General features: G+C 42.0%; 1 protein-coding gene across 2 annotated transcripts in view; it reads left to right on the forward strand.

The window, feature by feature from the left end:
- Positions 1-2,436: 2,436 nt before the first annotated feature.
- Positions 2,437-11,480, forward strand: part of qsm (Zona pelucida superfamily protein qsm) — a 145,623-nt gene continuing 136,579 nt past the window's right edge. Inside the window, exon 1 of one of the 2 annotated variants that reach the window (XM_053786412.2) lies at positions 2,437-2,677. Coding sequence is in view for 1 of the 2 variants with exons in the window: in XM_053786411.2 (XP_053642386.1) it covers positions 2,608-2,677 (70 nt within the window). In the remaining variant the exon portion in view is untranslated. The remainder of the gene's footprint in view (positions 2,678-11,480) is intronic. The other variant, XM_053786411.2, reaches the window with a different exon arrangement.

An 11,480-nucleotide genomic window follows, 5' to 3' on the forward strand; every position in this document is an offset into this window, starting at 1 on the left:
CAAGCGTGACACGGATGATGAATTTTGGGAATGAAGTTCTGCTTGCATTTCATTCCAGTAATTGTTGATGGTATTTAGGTCATGGCTGTTCTCTGGTCAGTGGATAATGTTGACATTGTTCTCTTGCAGATATTTCTTGACCTGTTTTGTCACGTGGCTCGAGACATTGTCTTGTATCTATTGTGAGTGTCGGGGACCCAAGGTTGCTCAACTGCCTCACAGCATATGTAAGGGGGATTATCAATAGACCCCTAGCTGTCTTCAAGAGGCAGCCGGACAGGCACCTAGAGTCAGTACCTGACCAGCTAGGCAGTGGTTCGTTCGTCGGTTTGCTTGGGGCCAGCACTAACATTTTGTTGATCAGGCCCTGATCCACCGCGAGGCCTTGGCATGGACCGGGCAGCGGGGGCGTTGACCCCGGGAACACTCTTCAGGTATACTACAAGTACCAATTCCACAAATGATGTTGGGTTCAGCTCTTTCCTCCCTCTCACTTCTCTTTTCCTTATTCTCTTCTCTTCCTGGCAACCATGCACTTTAATGTCCTCCCTAAAGTTTGTTGCTTCCAGTCGTTTATTACAGCTAGTTTTTCGTGGAAAGGGGAAAGAGGGACATTGGGGGAGGGGAAGAGGGCGAAGAGGAAGGAGGTAGAGTAAGAGTAAGAAGAAAGAAGGAGGGAGAGAAGGAAGAGGAGCGTGGGAGGGTTGGAGGGAGGGAGAACTAAAACAATAAATCGTATTTTAGCACCACAACAACACTTTACCTTCCCTTACTCCCCCACCATTCCCTCCCACAGACACACACACACACACAAAGACAAAAACAATTCACCCATACCCACTCACAGACACTCACAGCCACTCACAGACACCCACAGCCACTCAAAGACAATCACAGACACCCACAGCCACTCACACATCCACATCCACTCACAGACACCCACAGCCACTCACAGACTCCCACTCTCACAGCCACCACACAGTTCTTTTCTCACCATCCTTCCACACCATGCTCACCCCCACCATTATCACTCCAAGTCACCATGACAACAGAACAGCACGACACACTAAGACCCGAACCTTGTCCGGCAGGGTTTTACAAGAGTATTAAACAAAGACCTCAGTCAGGAACACAGTAAAAGGATTACCGTCTTTCGTGTCTACCTATGTACCGTCTTTGTTGTATTGTACGGCACCTGGCCCTCAGGGCCACACTGGATACCCCCTGAGATGTAGAACCTGGTCGTTAAGACCGTACTGGCCCCCCTCTCCCTAACACTTGGTCGTCAGGACCTCGCTGGCATACCAGAATTGAAGACCTGGTCATCAGGACCTCGCTGGCATACCAACATTGGAGACCTTATCGTCAAAACAACAATGATCTTCCAAGACACGAGACCTGGTCTCCAATACCACGATACTCTGTACACGACACTAACTCTACAGGCTGGTTTAGAAGTCATTTCTCGCCTCTATTGTGAACCCTTGTAACACTTCTTAATGATCCTCATCCACCACAGGATGTCAGGGTCATGTTTGCTAAACTAAATGATTTGATAGTGATAATTACATAAGATCGCTGGTATCGCTTCCCTGAACACCAAAACTGTTGGATTAAACCCTTGCAAAATTTGAGAACTATTTTTGGTTTATATATATATATATATATATATATATATATATATATATAAATTTTATATATATATATATATATATATATATATATATATATATATATATATATATATATATATATATATATATATATATATATATATATATATATATATACATATATATATGTATATATATTTATATATATATATGTATATATATATATATATGTATATATATATATATATATATGTATATATATATATATATATATGTGTATATATATATATATATATATATATATTTATATATATATATATATATATATATGTGTATATATATATATATATATATATATATATATATATATATATATATATATATATATATATATATATATATATATATATATATATATATATATATATATATATATATATATATATATATATATATATATATATATATACATATATATACATATATATATATATATATATATATATATATATATATATATATATATATATATATATATATATATATATACGATGGTTTCCTTCTGATCTACCCAGATTTTGAACAAGGTTAAATTTTAAATGTTGTTTTATTTGGGGAATCTATTTTTGTCCACTAAGGGAAGCCCACATGCCTTCGAAATATCTTGTTAAAATTCAAATCAGGTCGACGATTCTTGGCACAACTGAAAGGTTAGTTTATGCGTGGGACGAATTGACCATGAAGACTCCGGAGAGCGCATGCGCATGTATTCGTGTGTCTTCATGTGTGTGTGTGTGCGTGTTTGTGTGTAGACGAGACTTCCAGCAGGTTGCCTACTCAGTGTCCTCTGGAACTCGTGTGAGGTTGGGTGTGTCAAGTCGCTCTGGTGTGCCTTCACTCCGCGTGTGTGTGTGTGCGTGTCGGGGACCTGTGAGAGCCCTGTGTGCGTGTTTGGTGTGTCGTGAGGGGCCGTGTGGGTACACCAAGACACAGGATGGGGCTACAGGAACAAGGAACGATACTGCTGCTTGTGATAGCGGCTGCAGTGGTAGGAGCCACTAAAGGTAAGACCCCCAGTCAACCCTTTTGTTGAGCAGGTGGCAGAACCCGCCCACACACCAGACCTTATGTCACACCAACAACCATCAACACGAGGGAATATGATCACAATATGTAAAATACTCCGGGACATAGAGAAGGTAGACAAGGGCCCCAATGGAAATAAATTACTTTGACTCTTTTGGGGGGTTATCCTAGGTGACTTACACATGTCACTATGTATGATAATTTGTTTAACTGTATTTACGCGTACCTGTACCTTAATAATCTTACTTATTAGGGATAAGCCCTTTCCCCAAAATGCAACAAGGGGTAAGATTAAAAATTGCATACCCAAATGAACACAGGGATGTCGATAAGCATTTTCTCAACTTTGAAATGATTAAGAAGTGCCAGGAAGAAAGAGGAGGTAGATGGGTGATTCTGAGAACAGGAGAACCTCACTCTCCATAACAAGGATACCAGACACAATCTCAAACAAATAAATATTCTGTATAGGAAATGACTGTCTTGCGTTAGCTGGTCAAGAGTTAAGAGACGAGACCCAGTGATCATCTCTGCAAATATAGATAGCTAATTACATCAGAGTACATACTGATAATGTTTCCGTACGAAAAGATAACAGGCTAGAAAGATAACACACTTAAAAAACGATCACACATACACACACTCAGATAGTCACAGGAATGTTAGGAAGTATATTTTCAGTCATAGAGTTGTCAGGAAGTGGAATAGTCTGGAGGGTGAGGTAGTGGAGGCAGGATCCATACACAGCTCTAAGAAAACGTATGATAAAGCTCATGGAACAGAGTGGATCTAGTAGTGACCAGTGAATCGGCCCCTGCAATCACAATTAGGTAAGTGCAATTGAGTACACACACACACACACACACACACACACACACACACACACACACACACACACACACACACACACACACACACACAAGACTAAATCTGTTATCACGCCCTTTTACTTTTCCTTCATAACACATGATCTCAAACACAAGTAAAACAGTTTCTTCTGTTCTAGTCAGTGAGCCAGAAATGTTCAGCGTTCACGACTGTGTTTAAAGTAACGATACAAACTAGCTCACTAACCTAACATTATAAGTAATACCTGTGTAATCAGAGCGTCAGGCTTTGATATTGTAACGACGGGTCTGACACAAAAACCTGCAGAGGGTACTGTGACCTGTAATACTCTCTTGTACCCCTGCTAGGAAGTGTGGATAGTGCCAAGGTGGAAGGGGCGCTACGTGGCCCCAGTACCACTGCCAGGCGACCTGGTATCTATATAGTACACTTGACAGGAAGTTAGGGAGTACCAAACCTCAGTTCAGTACCCTTGCCAGAAGGGGTAATATCTGCATAGTATCCTTGGTAGGAAGTTAGAGGGGGTTCCAAACTTCAGTATCCTTGCCAGAAGGGGTAATATATATCTCCATAGTACCCCTGGCAGGTAGTTTAAAAGAGATAGTACCTGGCTAGTACCCCTGGCAGGAAGTGTGGGTACTGTCAGGAAGTACGTTACTCAGAGATGCCTGGTAAAGTTCGTTATTTCATCGGGTTTTCGTAATGGAGACAGATTTCTTAACACTGTAGAGTGGGCAGGCGAGTCTCCTGTCCCCACTACCAGCTGACGTCACTCAAGTCAAGGTCCCATACTCCCACACTCAGACGTAGTGTGGGCCTGCACCACCCTGTACCATCCTGTACCCTACACCTGCACCACCCTGTACCCTACACTGCACCACCCTGTGCCCTACACCTGCACCACCCTGTACCCTACACTACACCACCCTGTACCCTACACCTGCACCACCTCGTACCCTACGCCTGCACCACCCTGCACCCTACAACTGCCTCACCCTATACCCTACACCACCCAGTCTGGAAGTGTCAAACTAAACTTATGTTAAATAATTCGTCATTTTACACAACAAATGACTGTAACAGATCGTTGGAAGTTACGCAAATCTATGTTATAACACGACTGTGTTACACATCACTACGCTGACGTTCCAACTGTTACCCTCTCGTTACTTTCAGCTTCACTCACTGCTACATCAAGGCATGAAAACCTTCCAGTTTCCAGTGACATCAACAATGACATCAGCAATGACATCAACAATGACATCAACAATGACAACATAAGAACATAAGAAAGAAGGAGCACTGCAGCAGGCCTACTGGCCAATGCTAAGCAAGTCCAAGTCACCTATGGCCCAAGTCAGTCAGGGCTAAGTCACATCCACAGTAAGGACATCAATAAGGACATCAGTACCGACAAATCAAAATAAAAATTTTCCAGTGAACCTCAAAACTGACCAATAAACCTTCAAAACAGACCAATAAACCTAAAAAATCAATAAACCCTCAAAACATACCAATAACCCTCAAAACTGATCAATAACCCCTCAAAACAGACCAATAAATCTCAAAACTGATCAATAAACCCTCAAAACAGACCAATAAACCTCAAAACTGATCAATAAACCCTCAAAACAGACCAACAAACCTCAAAACTGGTCAATAAACTCTCAAAACAGGCCAATAAACCTCAAAACTGATCAATAAACCCTGAAAACAGACCAATAAACCTCAAAACTGATCAATAAACCCTCAAAACAGACTAATAAACCTCAAAACTGATCAATAAACCCTCAAAACAGATCAATAAACCTCAAAACTGATCAATAAACCCTCAAAAGAGGCCAATAAATCTCAAAACTGGTCAATAAACCCTCAAAACAGAACAATAAACCTCAAAACTGATCAATAAACCCTCAAAACAGACCAATAAACCTCAAAACTGATCAATAAACCCTCAAAACAGACCAATAAACCTCAAAACTGATCAATAAACCCTCAAAAGAGACCAATAAACCTCAAAACTGGTCAATAAACCCTCAAAACAGAACAATAAACCTCAAAACTGATCAATAAACCCTCAAAAGAGACCAATAAACCTCAAAACTGATCAATAAACCCTCAAAAGAGACCAATAAACCTCAAAACTGATCAATAAACCCTCAAAAGAGACCAATAAACCTCAAAACTGGTCAATAAACCCTCAAAACAGAACAATAAACCTCAAAACTGATCAATAAACCCTCAAAAGAGACCAATAAACCTCAAAACTGGTCAATAAACCCTCAAAACAGAACAATAAACCTCAAAACTGATCAATAAACCCTCAAAAGAGACCAATAAACCTCAAAACTGATCAATAAACCCTCAAAAGAGACCAATAAACCTCAAAACTGATCAATAAACCCTCAAAAGAGGCCAATAAACCTCAAAACTGGTCAACAAACCCTCAAAACAGAACAATAAACCTCAAAACTGATCAATAAACCCTCAAAAGAGACCAATAAACCTCAAAACTGACAGTTTTTCTTATTGGAAAGTTTAAACCGTTCAATAAAGTTGGTATTATTTTGTTTAAGGAAATCAAAAACCAGACATCATTATAGCAATGAAAATTATGGCTATAACAATCATTAGTCTCATTATCATCATTATCATCATCGTATTCATTATTATCGTCACATCTGACATGTCTATAGGGGGAGTGTGGTCGTTAAGTGATGATGATTTATAGGCTATGGATGATGATGATGGTGATGATAATGATGACGATGATGATGATGATACTAGCATGGAAATCTCTATTGAAGAAAACGTTAATAATGAGGAGAGTTGATAAAAATAATGTTGATGATGACATAATAATAATAATAATAATAATAATAATAATAATAATAATAATAATAATAATAATAATAATAATAATAATGGTACTTGACAGTGATGATGATGGATGGTGATAAAAGTGATGAACACTGCTGACAGTGATGGAAAGTGACGTCCTCGAGTGAAGGTGATCTTTGTGACGGGTTTGTCTCTCAGTTCTGAAGTTATTTCCTCCTGCCTCACCTTTAATGGGATTTTTACTCTTTCACAATGAATTTTCTCCTCTTTCTTCTCCTCCTTCTCCTCTTCCCTCGTCCGCTACTCATCCTCCTTCTCTTCTTCTTCCTCCTCCTCCTCCTCCTCTTCCTTATCTCACAATATTACACACGCCTCTGCTTCCTCCTTCCTTATACTCCTGCTCCTTAATCCACCAGAACTGCTTGCTTCCTTCTTTGTCTCCTGCATTCCTTCCTTCCCTTCCTTCCCTCTACCATCCCTTCCTTCCCTTTCTATCCTGCAATACTCCCTCCCTTTGCCCCCCCTTGTCTCCAACACGTCCCTTCCTCTCTCTCTCTCTCTCTCTCTCTCTCTCTCTCTCTCTCTCTCTCTCTCTCTCTCTCTCTCTCTCTCTCTCTCTTTCTGTCTTTCTCTCTCTTTCTCTTATACACCCTTCCATTAATTTCATGTCCCCTACACACACCCCTTTACTCCCTGTCCCCTACACACCCTCTTTCTTTCCCACTCTGTCCCCTACAAACCCTTCCATTACCACCCTGTCCCCTACACACCCCCTTTCCACCCTGTCTCGGTCTCTTCCTGTACAGAGTAGAAGGGCTTCAGGGGCCCCCAGTATTTCTCAGGCTTAACCTGCCGCCTTTGTTATGGAGTTGGGATGCCTGCATGTTTTTTCCACGTCTCTTTATGACGTCTGTCTACACCTTTTAGGTGCGTCTGTCCGTTTAAGACGCATGTCTTCTTGTTTCTCGGTGTCTGTCTCGTTTTCTGTCTTTTTTTATCTTATTTTTAATATTTGTTGGGTTCTGACGTACGTAGAGCAGTTTTCAAAGAGTATTTGTCCGTTACAAACGTGTGTCTGTCCGTTTTCGACGCATGTCTGTCATTTTTTTTTTTTTACGGTTGTTTGCTTGTTTTTGATGCGTGATTGATTGTTTATTGACGCAAGTCTGTTCGTTTCTGACGCATGTTTACTTTTTGAAGCGTGTCTGGCGTGGAATTATTTATGTCAGCTCTGGTTCTATCATAACATAGGCCTGGTTCTGTCATATTATAGGCCTGGTTCTGTCATATTATAGGCCTGGTTCTGTCATATTATAGGCCTGGTTCTGTCATAGGTCTGGTTCTATCATAACATAGGCATGGTTCTGTCATATTATAGGCCTGGTTCTGTCATATTATAGGCCTGGTTCTGTCATAGGTCTGGTTCTATCATAACATAGGCCTGGTTCTGTCATATTATAGGCCTGGTTCTGTCATATTATAGGCCTAGTTCTGTCATAGGCCTGGTTCTGTCATATTATAGGCCTGGTTCTGTCATATTATAGGCCTGGTTCTGTCATATTATAGGCCTGGTTCTGTCATATTATAAGCCTAGTTCTGTCATAGGCCTTGTTCTGTCATATTATAGGCCTGGTTCTGTTATATTATAGGCCTAGTTCTGTCATATTATAGGCCTAGTTCTGTCATAGGCCTGGTTCTGTCATAGGTCTGGTTCTATAATAACATAGGCCTGGCTCTGTCATATTATAGGCCTGGTTCTGTCATATTATAGGCCTGGTGTTATCATAACATAGGCCTGGTTCTGTCATATTATAGGCCTAGTTCTATCATAACATAGGCCTGGTTCTGTCATATTATAGGCCTTATTCTGTCATATTATAGGCCTGGTTCTATCATAGGCCTGGTTCTGTCATATTATAGGCCTGGTTCTATCATATTATCGACGTGGTTCTATCATCTTATAGGCATAGGCCTATAATGTCTTAGACATGTAATTTTCTTGTGGTTTCTTTGTCTACTATGTTTTTGTTTTTTGTCATCTGAAGCAATAACTTTCACTTCTATTCATCTATCAGTAGTGTCTTGTCCTTGTTTTTTTTTCCTTTCTCGATGTTTGTTTGTTCGTTTGTTCAATGAGGACAAATTCCAACTACTCCGTTATGGAAAACTGGAGGAGATAATAACTAGAACAGAGTATACTACAGACTCTGGCCATACAATAGAGCGGAAAAATATGTAAGGGACCTGGGAGTAGTAATGTCTGAGGATCTCACTTTCAAGGATCACAACAGTATCATGATCACACGTGCAAAGAAAATGATAGGATGGATAATGAGAACTTTCAGAACGAGAGATGCCAAGCTAATGATGATCTTTTTCAAATCACTTGTTCACTGTAGGCTGGAATACTGCTGTACATTAACATCTCCGTTCAAAGCAGGTGAAATCGCAGATCTAGAGAGTGTACAGAGATCCTTTACTGCACGTATAAGTTCTGTCAAGCACCTTAACTACTGGGAACGCTTGGAAGCACTTGACTTGTACTCGTTGGAACGCAGGAGAGAGAGATATATCATAATCTACACTTGGAAAATCCTAGAAGGAATGGTCCCGAATCTGCACACACAAATCACTCCCTACGAAAGTAAAAGACTGGGCAGACGATGCAAAATAACCCCAAACAAAAGTAGAGGCGCCATTGGTACACTAAGAAAACACTATAAGTGTCCGGGGCCCAAGACTGTTCAACAGCCTCCCACCAAGCATAAGGGGAATTACCAATAGGCCCCTGGCTGCCCTCAAGAGGGAGTTGGACAGATACCTAAAGTCAGTGCCGGATCAGCCGGGCTGTGGTTCATACGTAGGGCTACCTGCGGCCAGCAGTAAGAGCCTGGTTGACCAGGCCCTGATCCACCGGGAAACCTGGTCGTGGACCGGGTCGCGGGGACGTTGATCCCTGGAATAACCTCCAGGTAGGTAGACTCCAGGCAACATAGACTGTCCTTGTTGAGGTATATAGAAGTAGTATTTAGTGTCCTTGTTCACGAATATACAGTCGTGTTTTTGTTCAGGAAATGTCATGTTTTTTGTTAAAACTGTCAGGTTTTTGTTCAAGAACGGTCTTGTTTTTTGTTGAAGAACTGTCATGGTTTTGTCCAAGAACGGTCATATTTTTTTGTCCAAGAACGGTCATATTTTTTGTCCAAGAACGGTCATATTTTTTTGTCCAAGAACGGTCATATTTTTTGTTAAGCAGAGGTCATGTTTTTTGTCCAGCACTGGTGATGGTTTTGTCTTCAAGTACAGTCATTGTTTAACACTTTTAATACTGAGCTGTCAGACACATGGCTCCTTGTCTTGCTCAAGGCTTATGTCAGACCGGTCTCTGTCTGTCTGTCTGTAAGTCTCTGTCTGTCTCTCTGTTTCTGTCTATCTCTCTGTTTCTGCCTGTCTGTCTGTGTGTCTGTCTGTCTGTCTGTCTCTCTCTCTCTCTCTCTCTCTCTCTCTCTCTCTCTCTCTCTCTCTCTCTCTCTCTCTCTCTCTCTCTCTCTCTCTCTCTCTCTCTCTCTCTCTCTCTCTCTCTCTCTCTCTCTCTCTCTCTCTCTCTCTCTCTCTCTCTCTCACACACACTCTCTCTCTCTCTCTCTCTCTCTCTCTCTCTCTCTCTCTCTCTCTCTCTCTCTCTCTCTCTCTCTCTCTCTCTCTCTCTCTCTCTCTCTCTCTCTCTCTCTCTCTCTCTGTCTCCCTGCCTGTCTGTCTCTGTCTCTGTCTGAGAGAGAGAGAGGAAGAGCGCGCAGTTCTCCAGAACACTCGTAAAACTTTTACAAAAGCTTGCTCACATCTTCACCTTGAAGCCCACCACCCACCTTCTGCCCACCGCCCACCTTCTGCCCACCACCCACCTTCTGCCCACCACCCACCTTCTGCCCACCACCCACCTTCTGCCCACCGCCCACCTGCCCACCACCTACCTTCAGTTTACCTGCCATCAGCCCACCACTCACCTTCTGCCCACCACTCACCTTCTGCCCACCACCCACCTCCAGTTCACCTACCATCAGTCCACAACTCACCTTCTGCCCACTACCCACCCTCTTCCCACTAACCACCTTCAGTCCACCACTCACCTTCTACCAACCACTCACCTTCTGCCCACCACCAGGAGCTATGAATCGACCCCTGAAACCACAATTAGGTGAATACACACACGTCATCAGTTACTCACAGTGGACGGAGAATGGGCAGCGTGAGATGTGTGATAAGTGGGTTGGGTCCCGGATGGGTGGGTGAGTGGGTTTTTGTGGGTGGTCGGGAGAGATGACCTCACCAGCGGTCACACGGGGTCACTACCACCACCTTCTAAAGAACAACCCAACCACCATTCTCAGACACTAGGTCAACTCACCCTGGTAGCGACGTGTGTGACCCCTGACACAGGGTCACTTCACCCTGGCAGTGAGTTTTGTGACCGCCCCCGACACTGGATCACACCGTAGTGACAATATGTGAGCAATTAATGTTTCTGCCTAAATAGTGGGGAGATTTTCCCTTTTGCCAAAATTTCTAGTGATAATCTGAGACTTGATTTATGGGTTGGATTTCTAATTAAACTTGTATTATAATTCTCAGTAATAACCCACATGGAGACAGAAACTCAGAAGATGGATCGATCTGTATATTTCGATCCCCTTCTGGGATCCACTTCAGCAGACGGCTGAAGAGGATCCCAGAAGGGAGTCGAAGTATACATATCGATCAATATTCTGAGTCTCTGTCTTCTATTAAGTTATTATCGAGTACTGACACGTGTTCCATACATTTAAGTTAATATAATGGTTGACAGTTAATTAATCCTGGAATCAACAGATAGATACTGATAGCAATAAATTGCAAAAAAAAACTGAAAGCCATAGCAGAAGTGGGAGCTGCAGCAGCAACAGCAGTAATATCAAAAGCAGAAGAGGTAGCAGGAGCAGCGGCAGTAAGAGCAGCCATATCAGGGGCAGTAATAGTAGCAACAACAATAGCGCATGCAGCAGAAATGGGGATAGCGGAAATAGCAATAGCATAAGCAGATAGCAGGTACTGCAA

This window comes from Cherax quadricarinatus, chromosome 42 (assembly GCF_038502225.1).
Source record: "Cherax quadricarinatus isolate ZL_2023a chromosome 42, ASM3850222v1, whole genome shotgun sequence".
Taxonomy (NCBI): Eukaryota; Metazoa; Arthropoda; class Malacostraca; order Decapoda; family Parastacidae; genus Cherax; species Cherax quadricarinatus.